This window comes from Elgaria multicarinata, chromosome 17 (genome assembly GCF_023053635.1).
Source record: "Elgaria multicarinata webbii isolate HBS135686 ecotype San Diego chromosome 17, rElgMul1.1.pri, whole genome shotgun sequence".
NCBI classification, from domain to species: domain Eukaryota; kingdom Metazoa; phylum Chordata; class Lepidosauria; order Squamata; family Anguidae; genus Elgaria; species Elgaria multicarinata.
The window spans coordinates 19,986,360-20,006,808 of NC_086187.1; the positions used below are offsets into that span (position 1 = coordinate 19,986,360).

The window sequence follows — 20,449 nt, forward strand, 5'->3', positions numbered from 1 at the left end:
TATTGCTCTTCCCAGGGCCAGCTTTTAGGTTGTCATGTTTGGTTACACTTCTACCCTTTGGGGAGACCAAGATTTCTGTGTACTTAAATAAAGAAGAGTTTGAAATTGACCCCTTTTTGCTCTGTTCAAGAAGCACAGGAAGGCAGTGAATCTTGCAACCCAGAAACTGTCCGGCCCAATCTAGGAAGGCGTGGTGATAACATGGGGCCAAGCTACAGGTTGTGTCATTCCCATCAGGAGCAATTATGTGTGAATGGCTTTTTAGAAGTAAATTAGCAGGGGCGGAGGTTGGCTGGGTGTCCTCTTTTACAGAAGATACTCCTCTCGTTAAAGAGCTGCCAGAGGACTGTTCTCTAATTTCAAAGCATTCTATATTTGAAGGGCTGGCTGGTTCACATCCGGCTTAAAGGTCAAGAAACATCCGAAAGAAGAGCTCAGGCACCTTGCAGTTGCCTAGACAGTGGACTGAGCAAGGCATACAGGATCCCTGGTGCCCACCTTCCCCACTAGGGTGAAATGCATTGTATGTCTATTTAAATTATAATAATTATTGCTCAGTTTGCATCCATGCGTATGCATTAGCATATTCAAATTGTATGCAAATTGGTGCCCTCTTTTGTGGCGGTTCTTAGGTAGCAGCCCTAGGAGGGCCTGATCTGGATCAGGACCCTGATGTGGCTGGGGGTGAATTGAGAGGGATTGAACTCTTTGATCCTTGCTTTGATCCACTGATTCTTCCCCCCCCCAATGCAAATAGCACATGCCCCCCCATCCTAAGCAGAGGGCAAAGGGTTAAATTCCCCTAACCCCCCCAGAAGAGTCTCAATCCAGACCCCCCCACACACACACCTGCTGCTATTTTACTTTTTAAAAAAGCCATTCATACATTTAGCAATGGCTTTCTAATCAGAATGCTGTTCTAACTAAGAAAGGTATCCCATCTGTTTTGGCCCTAAATGAGAGAGCCTCACTTTACATGTGGAAGGACTGGGTTCAACCCTAAACCGAAAGAGCTTAAGTACTGGGCTGGGATAGCTGTAAGTCCGAAAGAGCTGCCCCTGGTCAAAGCAGGCAACACCTGGCCAGGTAGAACAGGTGTCTCATTGTAAGGTAGCTTCGCATGTTACCTTAATGACCTAAAAACATTCAAGGTCTTAAACCAGCCTTCCCTGATCTGATGCCCTTCAGAGTACATGGGAGTTTGTAGATTATGGATGATGGGAACTGTAGTCCGACACTTCGGCAGAACACCAGGTTGGGAAATGTGTTGCCTTAAACACATTTAAGGGACTTGCAGTTTTTATCTTGCCCTGGGGATGAATTTGTGATGTCTGAAAGGTCCTTTTGCATTTCTCTGTGTCCTAAAGGTGCTGGGTACTGCCTTGTTATTATAAACTGTAAATAATCGTAGCAATATTATTTGCTGTAAACTGTAAACAATAGTAGCAATACAGAGCCAGCAATTTTGGGGTGGTTTTTTTTTTGGAGTGGGGAGTAGTTTCTTGTGATCAGAAAAGAAATGAAGATGATTGTTGTCGTATTGAACCTCTTTGATTAGAAAGGAGGGTGTGATTAATTCTATACTAATTCTGAGCTAATATGAAGCTTTATGGGGGAAAAAATCAACTCCAGTGCTATGAAATATTAATAAAATCATGAAAGATGCTATTAAAGCATTTTGTTTTGTTCTCCCAACCCTGTCTTTCCTTCCCCCTTTTTTTAACTTGATGTGACTATACGTCACCATTTCTGGAGCACTTGGCAACTGTTGATTCAGTCTCTGCAGAGATGTTGGTAATGCAACAGGTGTATATGGCCGGGCTCCTAACCCAGACCTGGTGAAGAGGGCGTCACTGTGGCTGAGTACAGCAGATACTGGGGTGTCCCTCTGCAGATGAATCGATAAGGACTGTCTTCCCCCAAATTAGGAACTTGTGCCTAAATGCTTTCATGCTTTGGTGTCCAGGTACAGGTCAATTTCGTGGTTGTTAGGATGTGGTTTTCATTCTTTTTGCCCACCCTAGTAGTCTGTAACAGGGCCTGTGTGGAAGGCAGGAATCAAAGAACAAGAACAGCAAAACCGTAACCCACTGCAGGTAGGCAGAAAAAGGCCGGGCAGCCTCTGGAAAGACAAATAAAAGGCTAAACCAATTTTGAAGTGCTTTAATTGCAAAGTAAACAAACATAGGCTCCTTTTGAAGGAAGAAGGAGAACGGCATTGCACACAATTGTGACTGTGACGCGAGAGGTCTAGGCTAGCATTTCTCAACCTGATGCCCTCCAGATGTGTTAGATGACAACTCCCATCAGCCACAGCCACATATTCCCCCTACTACCCCAACACACACACATACACACTGCCTGATTCATAAGGAGCTGCTGTTTAGTGGATCAAAAGCTTTTAAAAATCAATGAATGGAAATTAACAGATGAAAAAACATTGCAGCCCTAACAGTAAGTTATGCAAAGCTATGCTAGTCTCTGCCACGGATGCAGCATGGGTTTGAAAGAATCTGATTTGCATAAGCCAGTGCAAAAGATGACACTAACACATACTTTTTGGGTGGGGTGGGGGCTGCAGTAGATGAATTAACTTGCAGTTGCAAATATAAAATGCCATGATCAAACTGGCTGTAAAATCCTCCTTGGAATAGACAAGCAAGGGAAATAGAAGGACAGCTTCTCTTTCTTTTATATATATATATATATATATATATATATATATATATATATATATATTACTTCCCACATTTTTTTTAACCAGTGATCCACTAGCTTGTAATAGTTTTCACCACTGTTTAAAATCAAGAAGTGATCTTCACATTTTATAAGAACATCAGAATAGGGTGACCATATTTGGGAAACCAAAAAAGAGGACACCTAGTGTGTGTGGGGGGAAGCAGCTTTCTGAGTCCTGCAGAAAGTACGTTATTCCCCTGCCACCTTAAAGAACCCGATTGGAGTGGAGGAGGGGAAAGGATTTCATTCTGCACCACCACCATCCACTCCAATTGGGGCCTTTTCTATAATGTCCACGAATGACCCACGTTCCCCTTTAAGACCTCAATTGGAGCTCGGGGTGGGGGAATGATGTGCCTCAAGAAAGCATGTCACTCCCTCCTGCCATGCTAATGGCAGCCTTAAAGGGGAAGGTGTGTCATTCCAGGACATTATTGAAAATTATAGAAAATCCCCCGACACCATGGAAAGAACAAAAACCAGGACAAATCCGGGGAAATCCTGACAGTTGGTCACCCTACACCAGAAGAGCCCTGCTGGATCAGAATGAGGGTCCATCTAGTCCAGCACTCTGTTCACACAGTGGCCAACCAGCTGTTGGCCAGGGACCCACAAAGCAGGACACAGGTGCAACAGCATCCTCCCACCTATGTTCCCCAGCAACTGGTGCACGCAGGCTTATTGCCTCGGATACTGGAAGTAGCACATAACCATCAGGGCTAATAGCCATGGATGGCCTTCAGCTCCAGAAGGCTCTAGTCCAGCCTTCCTCAACCTGGGGCGCTCCAGATGTGTTGGACTGCATCTCCCAGAATGCCCCAGCCAGCTGGCTGGGGCATTCTGGGAGTTGTAGTCCAACACATCTGGAGCGCCCCAGGTTGAGGAAGGCTGCTCTAGTCCCAGATGTCTTCAAAGTTTTGAAGAGGAAGAGGAGGAGGAAGAAGGAGAGGAGTGATAGTGATAGTGATGAAGTGACCTGGGATCCATAATGCACAAAAACCATCATAGAGGAGTTAAGTTTTTAAAACGCTATGGTCTGGGACCATGTGTGTTTTGTGGCAAAAGGAGGCAGCAAGGAAGAGAACGATTAGTGATTGCCCAGCGACATATGAGGAAAAAGAGGGAAAAAGCACCACGAAAAGGCTATAAGAAAACGAGGCTACTATCTCTGGTGCTATGAAATGTCGAAAGGAATTTCTTTATTTTTATCTGAAATATAAAAATGTTCAAAAAACCACTTTCAACCAAACGTGTACAACGTTCAACGTTTCGGATCCGGAGATCCTTCGTCAGGAGCTGTACAGCGAAATAAATAACTTTTTGAAGTAATTATAAATTTTAAAGCTTCTAGATGTTTTTTTACAAGACCGCAGTCATGTTCATTCTGTCTGCATCGGATGTAATTTATAATTACTTCAAAAAGTCATTTATTTCGTTGTACAGCTCCTGACGAAGGATCTCCAGATCCGAAACGTTGAGCGTTGTACAAGTTTGGTTGAAAGTTTTTTAAAAAATATTTTTATATTTCGGATAAAAATAAAGAAATTTCTTTCGACATTTCATAGCACCAGAGCCAGTAGCCTCTTTTTTATTATTATTGCCCAGAGACATAGCCAGGGACGATGGAAGTTGGATCAGCAACAGCAGAGTCAAAGTGTGCCTTGCAGAGCGCGTCCCCCCACCCCCAAGTATCCACAGGGCTACTTGTGTGGCCTTTAACATGCCCACGGTAGAGAAGAACAAAGCAGTTAGAGAGAAAGAGGAGGAAGAATCACTTACAAAGGTCACTGTTGTTTACTCCTGGGAGATTATAGCAAAGGCACCCTTGATAAAAGTCAAATCATCTGCATCGTTTAGAAAGAACAGGATAAAGGCAATTAAGCACAAACGAACACGAACAAAGCAGCCCTCACGGCAGGCCACGTTATTTAATAGGATCTGCTGCAGAGAACTTGATCTACCACCAAGAGTTTGTTCACTTTTCCTACACACTGTCTGTATTCACGCACATACAGAACCTAGGATTGTATTCTAATGGCAGTTGAGTGCAAATGCCACATTTAATTGGCTCAAAACCCTGCCCGAAGCCTGGACGTGATCCAGTGTGAGAGAGCCAGAACTACACCCCATCAAAAGCAAGGGAGCACCAAGCTAGCAGTGGCTAAAAGATCCCACTCAGTTGCTTTCAATGGGGCTTGAACTGCGTTCTGTGAATAATAATAAAATAAAATAAAAATATGTACGTGGCGTTTCCCACCTCAAAAAGCAACTTACAGCCACAAACACAGAAGCCCTCAATATTTTGGACTACAACTCTCATCAGCTCCAACCACTGGTCACACTGATGGGAGTTGTAGTCTAAAACATCTGGAGGCCCTCAGGCTGGGGAAGACTGGTTTAGGGTCTTGCCAGGTGCAGGCAGAGGTGCCTTCCTAACGAGGAGCGAAGTGGATCTTGAATTCAGTTCCCTCTAGTCCAACCTTAATATCAGGTTCCAACCCTCATTGTTTGGCACGGTCTACGGCGTCTTTCTTTTGCAAAGAATTTTTGTGTGCAACGTAAGGCGTTGACTTGTTCTCATGAACAGGAATTGAGCCTAAAGTGCCCCCCTCCCCTCCTAAAAGAAGTGAGGGGAGAGTATCGCCTTACCTAATTTAGAGCACTGTCCTTACGTTTGGGGAAAGACAAAAAGTTATTGATGCATTTGGCATAGCGATCAACGGGCACACAGCTGAACAAGTAGGACAGGCCGTACTACTCAAAGTGTACCCCTCCCTTGAGTAAATACCAGCTCTGCCTTTGTTATGCCCTGCTTCTTAATGGCATGGTAGGGGAAAATAGATCTTTGATATGTATTTTGTTGGCTATGAGATTGTATTCCTTTTACAAATGCCCAATGCTGGAGGAAAGTATTGATTCAACTAGGTACCACGAAGGGACCCAACTTTGGTTTTAATGGTACAAAACAAAGGCTCTGCCCCCTCCCCCAGCTGCCCTGGGGAACCCTGCAGTGCTTTGGGGGTTCGCAAAGGCGAGATCATTCATCCCCATCATCTCCATGTTGATCGCTGGGTTCCTGCAACACACACAGTGGTTGAGTGTGGGTTAACATGTTGTCTGAACCCTGGCCATTTTCCCACGGGGGGCTTCTTAACCACCTTGAACTACCCAGCAACAAACCATGGGTTCTCAAGGTGGCTTGTTTGAGAAAAACAAGCCACACTGCATGGTTAACAATAGGGCTGTGCTCCGCTCCGCTTCGTAGAAGCGGGAGCGGAGCGGCCCGATTCACCTCCACCAAAGGTGGAGCCGGGTTGGGTCAGGGGAGCTGCAGATTGAGACAAAGCGGATCGAGACAAAGCGGATTGCTTTGCCTTGATCCAGAGCTCCAAAGACAGGTAAGTGTGTGTGGGGAGGGAGGCTTACCTGGTGACGGCACTACAGTCTGTGCGGCAACGGCGGCGGAGCCAGGCGGGGGGGAGGGCGGCTTACCTGCCTCCATCGCGGTCTGGTGGTGGCTTCAACTGAGGCCCAGGCCTCAAAGTGGAAACAGGCTGTAGCCTGCTCTTCCGGTTTGAGGCCTGGCCCTCAGTTAAAGACGGCGCCGGACCATGCTGGAGGCAGGTAAGTATGGGGAAGGGGGCCTTATCTGGCTCCGCTGCCCATCACCGCTGCAGTCCATGCAGCGGCGGACGGCAGAGCCAGGTAAGGGGGAAGGGGACTTATACACACCACATTTTGTTCCCTTTTCCCTGCCTCCGCCGTGGAGGCAAGTGGGTAAGGGGGGGCAAAATGGTGGGGAAATCTTGATCCAACCCTTCAGATCTCGCTCCGGGATCCAATCCAAAGTGGGTTGGAAGAGGGTCAGATCGGCCTGAACCAGTTCGGAGGGGTGTGTGTGTGTGCTGGTGCACAGCCCTAGTTAACAAGACCATTCTCCAGAAAAATGTCCTGGGGCTATTTCCGAGCAATATGAAGACACAGATGACCACCAGGTGATTTGCAGGAGGAGGAGAAGGAGAAGTGGCAGGGCAAAATATTTGCTCTGCAGCCAGTCCAAGGTTCGATACCTGGGATCTCCTGGCTGAATATCTAGAGAATCGCTTCCCATCAATGTAGCCAGGCTTCCCCAACTTTAATGCCCTCCAGAACTTTTGGACTTCAACTCCCACTGGCCATTGAAGTCGAAAACATCTGGAATGCACCTCGTTGCAGAAGGCTTAGGCAGTCGCCTTTAACCTTTTCAGAAGCAGGGTCCACCTTTAACTCTACCCAGGTTTAATTTTTTATTTTTATTTTACCCGTACTCATCTGCGGCCCAATTTCACACAGCCCGTAGCCTAATGTCAGAAGTCCTGCGAGAGTGATCAGTTTAGATCTCTGGCAAGAACGATTTGTCCCTTTTCTGGCAGTCCTACTGGACAGGAAGGAAGAGGGAGGGATGGCAGAAAAAGGGAAATGGGGTCATTTTGTTACCCTAAATCTTTTAAAGTGGAGAAATGGGGGACTTTGCTAGGCAGGGTTTCTACCACTGAGGTACAGCCATTTCCTTTTTAAAGATCTGTTTGGAAGGAGTCCTAGCAGGTGTGGGGTTGAGAAAAGACACACCTGTCGAAATTTGCTCTACTACTATTCAAGATACAAGCGGCCTGGTGAGTGGGGTTTATTTTTGGCCCTGATTATTCTTCTTTCTCTCTGGCTTTGAAAAACTGCCTCAGAACCTAAAATCGCCCACCCCAAAGATGGTGGTTACTATTGCTGGAATTCCAAACCCACCAGTTGAAGACCAAACTCCTAGAGCAGTGGTTTTCAAGCAGGCTATTCATCATACGCCATTTGAAAACTGCTGGGGGCTGACCACCTCATTGTTTTTCTACAAATCAAAGCACAGACACAATTCACATGTTAAACCAAAGGCACAGTTACAAGATGGGGGATATTTGGCTCAGCAATACTACAAACGAGAAGGATCTTGGAGTTGTTGTAGATCACAAGCTGAATATGAGCCGACAGTGCGATATGGCTGCAAGAAAGGCAAATGCTATTTTGGGCTGGATTAATAGAAGTATAGCTTCTAAATCGCGTGAGGTACTGGTTCCTCTCTATTCGGCCCTGGTTAGGCCTCATCTAGAGTATTGTGTCCAGTTCTGGGCTCCACAATTCAAGAAGGACGCAGACAAGCTGGAGCGTGTTTAGAGGAGGGCAACCAGGATGATCAGGGGTCTGGAAACAAAGCCCTATGAAGGGAGACTGGGCATGTTTAGCCTGGAGAAGAGAAGATTGAGGGGAAACATGATAGCACTCTTCAAATACTTGAAAGGTTGTCACACAGAGGAGGGCCAGGATCCCTTCTCGATCCTCCCAGAGTGCAGGACATGGAATAACGGGCTCAAGTTGCAGGAAGCCAGATTCCAGCTGGACATCAGGAAAAACTTCCTGGCTGTTAGAACAGTACGACAATGGAACCAGTTACCTAGGGAGGTTATGGTCTCTCCCACACTAGAGGCCTTCGAGAAGCAGCTGGACAACCATCTTCAGGGATGCTTTAGGGTGGATTCCTGCATTGAGCAGGGGGTTGGACTCGATGGCCTTGTAGGCTCCTTCCAACTCCATGATTCTATGAATTTCTCCCCTTTCAGCGACAGCATCATTCTCAAAATAAGCATCATATTAGGAAATTCATGGCCAAGCCGATGAGAAGTCCTCTCTTTTTAACACAACACACCCCAAATCTGGCATTTTGGACTTCATATTGCTCGGAAATAGCCCCAGCCCGCATGGCCAATGTTCAGGCATGTTGGGTGATGTAGTCCGAAACGTCCGTAGGGCAGCGGATTGAAAAACATTGCTTTAATGGGTACATTTTACGTGGAAAATGGGTAGGCTGTGCCAACAGCATTTTAGTGAAATCATGGACCCTAGACAATGGCCTCATTAGCCTATTTGATCATCTGGACCGGTTCGCCTGTTTGAGAATCAAGTGCAGGACCGTGTACAGATTATTTCAATAGTTCAGCAACGTTTCTGCAGACTACATTTCTGTAGTCTGTTCGGCAATATTTCTGCAGAGCCAGAGGACCAATGGTCAACTGTGAGGCATGAACTGCCCATAACCCCTAGAAAATAACCCAGAATCCTTTGAAGGGGATTGATGAATTGATCAACTTAAAAATGGGATTCAATCCAGAAACAGCTCCAGGTTTTGCTCCTCCTATTCTTTCGCATTATTGCTAGCTACCAGTGGCTTGCTTGACAGGCAGAGAGCCAGCCATCAAGGAGGCCAAACCTTCTTCGTAACCATCAGACTCAACACAAAAATAATATCACTTTGGTAGTCGTCCCCCTGCTCAGCTCCCACATTCTGTAATGCAAACCCCCCTGTCTCCCCAAAACACTCAACACCAAATTTGCTTCAAAGTCAAAACGTTGTTCGGAACGAGCGCAACGTTACACAAAATAACCAAGACCAAATGGCTCTCCTCTTCCCTTTGATTGTGAAACTCGTTTTTACTTGGCATCAAATACATTTACAGACATTGGCTCTAAAATGGAAGGACATGCAAACATTGACTCCAAATATAGACTGGCTCTAAAACCGTGCTGTTATTTCGTTTATAGTAAAAAGGCCACCTACAATCACGCAGGGTGAGGAGGGAAAGAAACAGAATGTAAAAGTCGCCCTTTGCAAAAAGGAACCTTTCTTTGATACTTTCAATGAAAATATCGCAGGGTTTTAGCAGGGCAGGAGCAGCCCTTCCGCAAAGCAGTGCTGTGTCAAACCAAGGGTCCTTCTGAAAGATTCCTGACCTGCACCCTGTAAGGCGGCTTTAAATCCACCGTTCTGGTCTACGTAAGATAATTAGACAGTATAAATGGCAACTGAAATGCCCCATATCCACCCCATTAGGCTCAGATTTCCAGCAGAGTTTCTTTCTTAAAAGTTGCTTCAATAGCTGTGTAATCCGACGTATACTACTTTTCCTGTGATAGGGGTTCCAGTGATGGGAAAAAGCAGTCCTTTTAATGTTTTCGTAGTAGACGACCGATGAAAGGAAATATATATAGCAGTATGAGAGGGGGGAAAGAAAAACCAGAAATGCAAGTTAGTCAAACTGCCTGCAATGTCCTAGCAAGAGCTTAACTTTTGGGGTTTTTAGAATTTGAGATGCAACCGGGATGGACTCCTAGGTGGACACACTTTGGATTAAAAATCCCAGTGAATTCAGTGGGGGTTGCTTAGCAAACATTCACGGGACTGAGGTGCAAGCGGATTATACATTAAAAAAATATTGCACGACAGACCCATGGCTGAACAGTGCATGCTATGACCTACGTGCCGGGAGGAGGCAATCACAGGCTTGTTTAAAACATTCCTCTACAACAAAAACTCCCTCTCACACAAAGCGAACTTATCCAAGAGAAGGGTTTCTGCCTCCTTTTCTCTCCAACGGGCAATTTCCTAACACACTGTTTCATACATACATGCATATCCCCCGTTCTGGGCTTGGCAGTGGTGTGGTCCAGGAAGGCTTCTACCAGAAGGAATTTAGATCCAAACCATTGGTTCAGAAACATTTATGGATTTGATTGTCCAGACGAGGATGGAGTTATGCTTAGCTGGAACCTACACCATGAATGATGGTGCAAGATTTTGACTGGCCTGTCAAATCCCACAGAACCCTTAAAGCCGGTAACGCAGGCTTCCCAGCTCCGTGAAGGATCAACCTTTAATATGAAGCATGACTAGTGACGGATGCTTTGGCAGCACACTGGTTCATGTCTGTGGTGCTCTGGGGAACACCTTCGGGTTTGCACCTGCAGCGACGAAGCGGTCCCGTTATCGCTTCTTTCGAGCGCAATCTGGGAGTAGCTGGACTAAAGAGAGGGAAACTAAGAACAAGACCTCTCGAGTTTATCTGCAGACTGTAAAGTCATGGGAAGCCAACCTCTGGCCCTCCAGCCTGCAAAGTTCTGGCCTCCTCTACAGGCCCTACCACGAACGTCCACCTTCGTAACTCCAATCCGTGATGTGAAATAACAAGGAGATCCCCTGGGGCTGCTCCCCCTCCCTGCCGGGGACAAAATGACACCAGGGGCCTTCAGAAGGCTTGGTGGGGTGGGTCAACCGCCCCCGCCCCACCCATCCTGGTTGTTCTGGTGCTTAACATTAAGCTGTGAAGGTAGCACACAGATTTTTGCTATAAGCTGCTCCCCATTTTGCCTTTTATTCGAAAGCATACATGAAAAAAATGTGTTTTGTTCTAATAAAAGAAAAAAAGGTAACCCACCTTACATTTTTCTACAGACCAGTTCTGACCTCTGGCTGACGTCAAAAGGCCAGACGAGACGGGGATTGCGATCAGCAATGACTGGTAGGGAGCAAATCTCTTCCTGCTCTACTTTAGTCACCGGGGGTGGCAGAGGACTGTAGGAAACACCCACCTGGTGGGTTTCCGCCTGGTTCCTCACACCCTAGCACCAGCCGGAGGGGAGAAGGCGGGGAATAGGAAGCTCATTGGTGGTGCTAGAAGCACGGACATGCTGGTGATTTTCCTGGGCTAGATTTGACACGGGGGCAGCCAGTTGCTAACCAGTGCTATCATCCTAGGCCCATCAGTGCGGAACCTCGTCGTTTTGCTACTATTTTAGAAAAGTCCTTACTGGAGGGAAAAAAGAAGAGGTGCCTTCTGCAGAATTCACTAATGGGCTCAGTTTAGGCAAGACACCCCTGCAAGGAAGAGCGGTTCCCACAGGACGTGCTATCCCCCCCACACCGCTGAAATTAGCAGTATTACCATAAGAAGAATTGAAGGGAAAGAACATTAACACACACCCCACCCACTCAAAAAAATATATATACCCAAGAGATCTATACACATTCATTTCAGTTTACATACCAGCTGCATAACTAAGGATCCGGGGATGAGGACAGATCCAGTGCAATTAGAAGTGATTCGGCAACTCCGTGCCTAATAAATATTACTAAGAGAATAAATTAAAGGAGCTTAAAAAAGAAAAAAACCTCCCCCCAAACATTCACATAGAAAATCCCAGTTCTACCAAAATCCCAATTCTTTCAGAATTCCAGTTCTATCAAAGGCCTGTTCGGCTATGCAGACCCCAAATTGTTTCAATGGGCTTTGATGTGGGTTCCCCCGCCCCCGCCCCACAAAGACCCATTGAAATGAAGAGAGTCCACATGCTATTGGAGCATGTGATGGAATGCCCTCCTGGTGTGCGCGAGACGCGACGCCCTTCCTCTTCCGTTTGCATATGTCGAAAGTGTTTGGAGGTGGGTACGGTTCCAGCGTGTCTTGACATGAGCAGGGGGGCGTGGAGTGGGCGGACCACGGAAGGAGAGCGCATGCTGTGACCCTTTCCCGAGAGAATGGAGGATCTTAACATTGGACGGCATTTCTGTCCAAGTCCTGAGCGGCGTCCACGAAGATGGTGCTCTGAGGAGGGTTGCTCTCTCCGGCTTCTAATTCGCTGTGCTCCATGGGAGGGGCCGCTGAGGTTTCCTTGGACACGATCCTGATGCTTTCAGTCGCATTTGCTCTAACTGTGATGTGTTCCCATCCTCCCTAACAAACCGGCGACAGGAGAGATTGGTTTAAATACACTTTTCAAATGCAGGGTACAAAACCTCTTTCAGCTTGAGGGATGAACTCTATTTCAAAGAAGCTCCCAGGGGGGCTGGCGGGGGGGGGTGTATTCCAGAGGGGGCGGAGCTGAAGACAACAGAGGCGGGGCCAAAGGCAAAGGAGGGGAAAATCAAAGTACCAGTATATTGGAGGTTAGAGTTATCACTTAGGAGACACATTTCAACCTTTTCGAATGGGGGGAAAACTACACAAAATCTAGGAACCCACCAAGTTATTTCGGGGTGGGGGTCATAAGAGAAGGAGGTGTGGCCTTCTGAGGAACCCCAAGTGGCCAGACTGGGGCCTGACATTCTACTCCCCTGTTTCAAGTTCATTGTCATAGCTAACCCTACTGCCCCTGTTTTGGGAGAAGATGTTTCAGGTAACCAATCAGAATCAGATTCAGAACTAGAAGACGCAGCGCCAGACACCAGCCAGCCTGTACCAGTGGGGGAGGAAGCTCTCACGGGCGATTCCCCAGCTGGGAGTCAGCCCTCTCCAGAGCTTATCTCCTCAAGGCCAAATCCTACACACTCAGTGGGAAGTGAGCTTTCTTCTGGAGGTGAGTGTTCCAACAAGCTAGCTGACACCAGGGTCAGCCAGAAGCTCAAACGCACGGCGCGGAAGGAAGGCGTGAGAAAGTCAGTTCGATTACGCCAGAACCCGCCTCCGCACCAGGCTCTCTGAAGTTACTGGTGTTTGAGAAGTTCCTATTCTTCTTGAATGGACAATTGTCTTGCTCAGTTTGCATAGTTTTGCCTAGGGGGACGTTTCCAAGAGGTTAGAGTCTCTTCAGGTAGAAGAGACATTTGTTGCTTAATAAAAGCTTTGTGAATTATTTAGCAAGCCTCGTCATTTGCCTCCCATCGAAAGCAGGAGTTTTCTGAAAAACACGACATTAATGTATATAGCTCCCCAGAATGAAAAAGCAATAGCTGCAGGGCAAAATATCATGTCGAAGCCTCACGTGGAAAAGGACAAAGTAAGTTTTGAGCATCTGTAGAATTTCCAGCCTGACAGAATAAGAGTGTTTTCAAGCTGCCTACAAAAGGAGACCAAGGAAGAGCACGTATGGGCTTCCCAGGGATGACCACACCACAGCTCTGGAGCCACCACAAAATAGGCCCTGCTCCTGGTAGATAACCTTACCAATGCAAAGGAAAGAACTTGGCACAGGACTTCTTAAGGCCAGGATGAGACTTGTGCTGGGGAATGAATGATAAGATATATATTGGAGACCCAGGTGTTGCCATCTCTTCATTATGTTTGGAAGTATGTTAGCTAAAAATTTTGCTTACGAAGCTACTGATTTTTAAGCTAAAGGCTGGGAATGGCCTCTCCCCGCTTTGCCAAGAGTGGAACATATTCAGACGGGGTAGTCACAGTCCTTCTTTTCTTAAAGATCTATGCACTGCCATACTTCAGGGATGGGCAACTTGTGGTCCTCCAGACATTTCGGCCAACAGCTTCCACCAGCATTGCCAACGGTGAGGCGCAATGGGAGCCGTAGGTGAAAACATCTGAAGGATCACAAGTTGCTCGTCCCGGCTGTAGTTGCTCACGCAAAAATCTGCACAACTTACAGTGGCAATTTGCACACGAAGGCATAAACATGAAGGGAGTGGGAAAGAAAACTTTTTAAAGCCTCAATGAACCAGAAAAACCCAGCATTTCTCTTGGCAGAAACCATTTTGTGAAGAAAAACACACTCACTTACTCGCATGCAGACCCAAGTATCCTGCAACGGTTCAAAGGGAACCAGATTTGCAAGTGTGAAGGATAAAACATGCAGCTTCACCAGTTGCAGGAGCCCGTCCACGCAAAAGGAATGGATCAGTACAGTGGACTCTCCTTGCTCATTCACTGCCGGAAACCTACGGAGTCCTGCTGTCCAAACCAACACCTTTTCCTATAGCGCCTTGGGAGGGTGGAACGGTTCGCTGCTGCTGACCCTGTTCAGACAACACGCTAAGCCACCGTGGTTAAGCATTTTGAGCTAAACATTTTGGTTTACTGTGTCATGTGAACCATTCCTAACCATGGAGGCTACATAACCACGGTTTAATCATGCTCACTAGCTGTTTGCTGCAAAAGGGTTAGCGGCCCAACCATGGCTTAGCGTGTTGTCTGAATGGGCCCGTTGTTGCGTTCTAAACGGATGCTCTAGGCAGCTGCCGACCATACGCATGGACGTTCTCAATGGGATCTGCTTACGACTCTCCTGTCCAGATAATGCTAAGAATACAAGCGAGACTCACCAAATCCCAACGGTTTGGGTTTGCAGTCACTCACCCCAATGCCATAGTCCCAGGACAGTCCTTTGGGTTCCAACGGTTGAACTCCTGTCCGATGACAGACGGTTCCGCAACTCAGGCTGTGGCTCCCTTGTACTTTGTCAGCTATCACCCAGACCTAGAAAGCAGGAATATGACTGAAGCCATCTTAGATGCCACAAACCTGAGTCCTCTCCTACTCAGCTCATGGTCAACGTCATCGTCATAGGGGACTATTCTGCCCATCACCAAAATTCCGATGTAGAAGGAGGCATATCAATGTAGGAATTAAGAACATAAGAAGAGCCATGATGGATCAGACCATGGGTCCATCTAGTCCAGCACTCTGTTCACACAGTGTCCAACCAGCTGTCGACTGGGGACTCACAAAGCAGGACAGGGTACATTCCAGTGGTGGGTGGGACTTATGTCAAAAGGTGGCATGGTCAAAAATGCCAGCTTATTTTAGCTTAAAGCTCTTACTGACACCAACCAAGCCAAAGTAAGTAGGTTTGCAGCCCTACGCAGGGTTACGGCTAGAGAGGGAAGAGAACAGAGAATTCACCCAGGAGGAGAACATAAGAAGACCCCTTCTGGATCAGACCAAGGGTCTATCTAGTACAGCACACAGTGGCCAACCAGCTGTCGACCAGGGACCCAAAGCCCTAACACTGCAAGAGCACCCACCCATGTTCCCCAGCAACTGGTGCACACAGGCTTACTGCCTCTGATACTGGAGGTAGCACTTAGCCATCAGGGCTAGTAGCCGTTGATAGCCTTCTCCTCCAGGATTTCATCCAACCCCCTTTTGAAGCCACGCAAATTGGTGGCCAACGCTACATCTTGTGGCAGTGAATTCCATAGTTTAACTATGAATGTGCACCCCAAGTGTGGATAGTCAACTGCATGGACGGGACACACAGCAGGAACACATTTTGTCATGATGCAACGTTGTTTCTGGAGCATTTTGAACCGCCCAGAGAGCTTCGGCTATTGGGCGGTATAGAAATGTAATAAATAAATAAATAAATAAATTTTGTCCCAAAGATGTGGCCAGGAGCAGCCATGCTGGCACTTGGAAGGGGCATCAAGGTTTTTCACTGTTGTGAAAAAAGGAAAAGACCCAGACACAACAGTTTTGCACCCTGCTCTTATCAACTTCAGTCACAATCCAGGAGATATGTAAATGCGGTTCTCAGACCTGGTCCAAAGGTCCTACGGAAACTTTCCGAACGTTGTTTGAAATGTGCTCCCAGCTGGATCCTTGAGGGTAGCTCGGTGTGATCCCCTGACGATACCAGAGATTGCCTAGAAAGGGTGATAGTAATATCAATAATTATAATTATTTATTATATTAATATCAATAGTTATAAATGGTTAATTAATTAATCATTAATCATTAATAGGCACAAGAATATCGACTCGTTTCTTGTGTTTACTGCAACCATTTCAATTTTTTTTTAAAATTAAGAACATAAGAAGAGCCCTGCTGGATCAGACCAAGGGTCCATCTAGTCAAGCACTCTGTTCACACAGTGGCCAACCAGCCATCGGCCAGGGATGAACAAGCAGGACATGGTGCAACAGCACCCTCCCACCCATGTTCCCCAGCAACTGGGGCACACAGGCTTACTACCTTACTGGAGGTAGCACACAACCATCAGGGCTAGTAGCCATGGATAGCCTTCTCCTCCAGGAATTTATCCAACCCCCTTTTAAAGCCATCCAAATGGGTGGCCATCACTACATCCTGTGGTAGCAAGTTCCATAATTTAACTCTGCGCTGTGTGAAGAAGTCCTTCCTTTTATTTGTTCTGCATCTCCCACTAATCAGTTTCATGGGATGACCACATTGGGTTCTAGTATTATGGGAGAGGGTGAAAAATGTCTCCCTATCCACATTCTTCACACCATGCATAATTTTGTATCATGTCTCCCCTTAGCCTCCTTTTTTTCCAAGCTAAACAATCCCAGTTGATGCAACCTTCCCTCATAGGGGAGATGCTCCAGCCCCTTAATCATTTTAGTTGCCCTTTCCTGCACTTTTCCCAGCTCTATAAAATCCTTGAAATTTTTTAATTTCTGATACGTTCATAATTCTCTCCTCTTTTGTGTCAATGGCAAAAAACCACATCACGCCAGTCCTTTTCCAGCTTCATTGGCTGCCGGTCCAAGTCTGGGCCCTATTCAAAGTGCTGGTATTAACATTCAAAGCCCTAAATGGCTTGGGGCCAGGCTATCTGAAGGAACGCCTCCTCCCATATGTACCTGCCCGGACCCTAAGGTCATCCTCAGGGGTCCTTCTCCGTGAGCCCCTGCCAAAGGAAATGAGGCAGGTGGCTACCAGAAGGAGGGCCTTCTCTGCTGTGGCACCCCGGCTGTGGAATGAGCTCCCTAAGGAGGTCCGCTTGGCACCTATGTTATATGCTTTTAGACGCCAGGTGAAGACCTTTTTATTCTCCCAGCATTTTAACAGTCTATAAATAATTTTTAACTTGGTGTTTTAAATTTGTAATTTTGCATTGCTGCTGTTTTTATCTGGTTGAGCTTTTATATTATGTATAAAGTTTATATTATTTATATAGTATTTTATATTATGGTTTTATGCTGTTGTTTTATACTTTGAATGGTTTTAATTTTTGTGAACCGCCCAGAGAGCTCCGGCTATTGGGCGGTATAGAAATGTAAATAAATAAATAAATAAATACTGGCAGCTCAGATGAAGAAACAACGGGCACTGGAAACTGGCACAACCCAACACAAGAGTAAGTAATTCAGTCCTCACCATTTTTATCCACCACGAACACAGAGGTTCGTCCTACTGACACTTGCTTTATCTTCTGCTTCGGAGGAGAAGGAATGTGATACCAGCAGTCACCTATATATAAGGAGATTCAGAAAGAGACAGCAACAAAATATATTAGCACAACTGTCCGCAGCAAGTTTTATATTTAGGTGTAAAGCCCTGAACCGCTGGAAATAATCAAGTGGCAGAAATTCACACAGCAGAGAAGGCTCTGGATCCAAATTTAGTCCTAGTTAAGAGTAGAGCAGACCCGTTAAAATCAAAGGGAGTGACATCAGCTATAACAAGCTTAAGTCCCATTGATTTCAATGGTCTACTCTAAGTATGACTAAATCTGGATCCAAGCCAGTGTCTCCCCAGCCGCACCCTGTTTCTAAAGTCCTTTCTGAAGGGCTTAAGCTAGGTCAACATGCTGCCCTCTGGATAGGTTGGACTACAACTCCAATCATCAACAACCAGCATGATCATGCTGGCTCATATCATTTGCTTAAAGGTGGTCAATTTGGGTCAGGGCTGTACCACTTCAGGCTGAAGCTGGGGGACTCATGAGAGCCAGTGTGGTGTAGTGGCTAAGGTATTGGACTGAGAGTCGGGAGATCCGGGTTCTAGTCCCTACTTGGCCATGGAAGCCCCCTGGGTGACTTTGGGCCAGTCACAGACTCTCAGCCCAAATGACCTCATAGGGTTGTTGTTGAGAGAATAAAATGGAGAGGAAAGAAGGGAAAGGAACCTCTCATGCAAGCACTGAGTCATTACTGACTCTTGGAGGGACACCAGCTTTCGCTGACGTTTTCTTGGCAGGCCTTATAGCGGGGTGGTTCGCCGTTGCCTTCCCCGGCCGTTATTACCTTTCCCCCAGCTAACTGGGTACTCATTTTACCGACCTCGGAAGGATGGAAGGCTGAGTCGACCCGAGCCGGCTGCCTAAAACCAGCTTCCGCTGGGATCGAACTCAGGCCATGGGGAGAGTTTCGGCTGCAGAAACTGCTGCTTTACCACTCTGCGCCACACGAGGCTCCAAAATGGAGAGAAAGAGGAGGATTATGTATGCCGCCTTGGAGTTCCTTGGAGGAAAAAAGGCGGGATATAAACGTAATAAATAAATAATAATAAATAATAATAAAAATTATTATAAATAATAATAATAATAATAATAATAATAATAATAAGCTCCTCTGTACCAAATAAAAATATATTCCCCATCCATCTGACCCACTCATTTCCTATATGTGGAGAATCACTTTTGTACGGAGGTTTCCCCCTTCAGGGGTTTCCCACCTGCAGCCTAAAGACGTGGTCCAGGCCAGGCACGGGTTGACCCCCATAGCACTACATGAGGCTGCTGCTAGTCCACCCTGTTATCTCCAAAGTCACAGAGAACGGCCAGAGAACATTCGAAGGTCGGCAACCAAACCACCCCGAAGTTACCTTCTGGTTTCTTCGGCGATACCGAACCACGATAGAACACGGAGCCATCTCGGGCGACAGCCCAGACTTGGTGAAATGCTCCTATGGAGACCGAAATAAAGGGCTGGTCCGTCCCCACGTGGAGCCAGGATGTTCCCTAATGGGAGAGAACACGGCGGTTAGAAAGGCAACACGAAGGAACTCAAGGGATGTTAAGTGTGGGCTGGCGTTGAGAGGTAACCGGGTGCCCGTTTCACACCTGGACGCGCACGCAAAGAGAAAGGTACGGAAAAGCTTACAGCAGGGCTCTGCGGAGTGATACACAGCCTACAGAGCACATCTCCCTTGTCGCTGATGGCCCAAAGAGCGACAAATTCGTCCTCGGCAGCGGGCGATTGAGGAATTATGGAAACATCCCACAAGGCGATCGGAGGGACTTCCAGCCACGGCCCGCTAGTGACAATTTTACATTTCCTAGGGAGGCAGGAGAGAGGGAGAGAAGGAAGAGAAGAAATGACTTTTTACACTTCGACTATAGGTTAATTCTGGGTTAAACAACACACAGTTAACCTACAATTACGTTAACACATGATTAACCTGTAGTGTCCGGGTTCGGAAGTCATGTAGCAACCCCTAATCGAATCGGGTGTTAAATATTTGAAGGGGCTACAAAATGTACCCGGCATGTGCCACGGAAAACCATGGGTTAATTAACCCACAATTTGCCACCGTTACGTGCAAATAGCCCTGTCCTAATGATCTCTGCATATCTACATCTGAGTAGAGAAGGACAGATTAGTTTATTTCTAGCCCGGATCCCTTTTGCACGGGTTTAGCATTGACTTAGATGTCTGTTCCATCCCATTTCCTCATTAATCTGCGATTTAAAAAAATAAATCAACACAAACATTCCCGTTTATTTAAATATGTATTTCTAAAAACACAAGTTATCTCAAAATATGCATTTTTATATGTTTCTTTGAGCCAACAATACATTGAAAAGGGGCCAGCATTATAGCTGCTATTTCTCTTGTTTTTTTAATAAGGACAATTCTAGTTTAAACATTAAACGGGCATCTTAGTTAATGTTCTTTCTAAATGTTGGTTCGCTGTTCTCGTAAAGCACTGTCTGAACTATTTACCAGTGAAGTGGGGAGGAATAAAGCTAAACAAATATTCAAAGTCTGAGTCCTGATGCAGGGCGTTGCGGTGGAAGAATGCTTTCGCGCGACAGGGTGAAATAACCGCTGTTTGTTCACAGGCCAGTTGTAGCAACAGGATGCACAACCGTTTGAGGCCTGCGGGCTTTTGCTTCACACTGGGCGCAGACGCAGACCTGGAGCCAGGCGATGCATTTCATTCATAGGCTTACCATGCTTAATTAAGGAATGTGTGTTTTACTGATTAGCCAAGGGGAAAGAGATGGTGCATGGAGCACTCGTAAAGGCCAAGATAAGACGTGTGCAGCCAGGACGTGGAGGGGCAAGGAGACAAAGTGATACACCAAAACCTCCTTCCTAACTTCTTTCCATGACCTAGCTAAGACTTGATCATCCGTTTTCAAACTGTCTCCGTGACCA

The 20,449-nt window shown here is 46.5% G+C and overlaps 1 protein-coding gene across 1 annotated transcript in view; it reads right to left on the reverse strand.

Moving 5' to 3' along the window:
• Positions 1 to 9,226: 9,226 nt before the first annotated feature.
• The window catches only part of TECPR1 (tectonin beta-propeller repeat containing 1), a 38,358-nt gene continuing 27,135 nt past the window's right edge, over positions 9,227 to 20,449 (reverse strand). Inside the window, exons 20-25 of the mRNA XM_063143055.1 lie at positions 19,169 to 19,343; positions 18,891 to 19,026; positions 17,442 to 17,534; positions 15,858 to 15,964; positions 14,676 to 14,795; positions 9,227 to 12,323 (exon numbers count right to left, since the gene is read on the reverse strand). Of these exons, the coding sequence (XP_062999125.1) occupies positions 12,138 to 12,323; positions 14,676 to 14,795; positions 15,858 to 15,964; positions 17,442 to 17,534; positions 18,891 to 19,026; positions 19,169 to 19,343 (817 nt within the window). The 3' untranslated portion in view covers positions 9,227 to 12,137. The remainder of the gene's footprint in view (positions 12,324 to 14,675; positions 14,796 to 15,857; positions 15,965 to 17,441; positions 17,535 to 18,890; positions 19,027 to 19,168; positions 19,344 to 20,449) is intronic.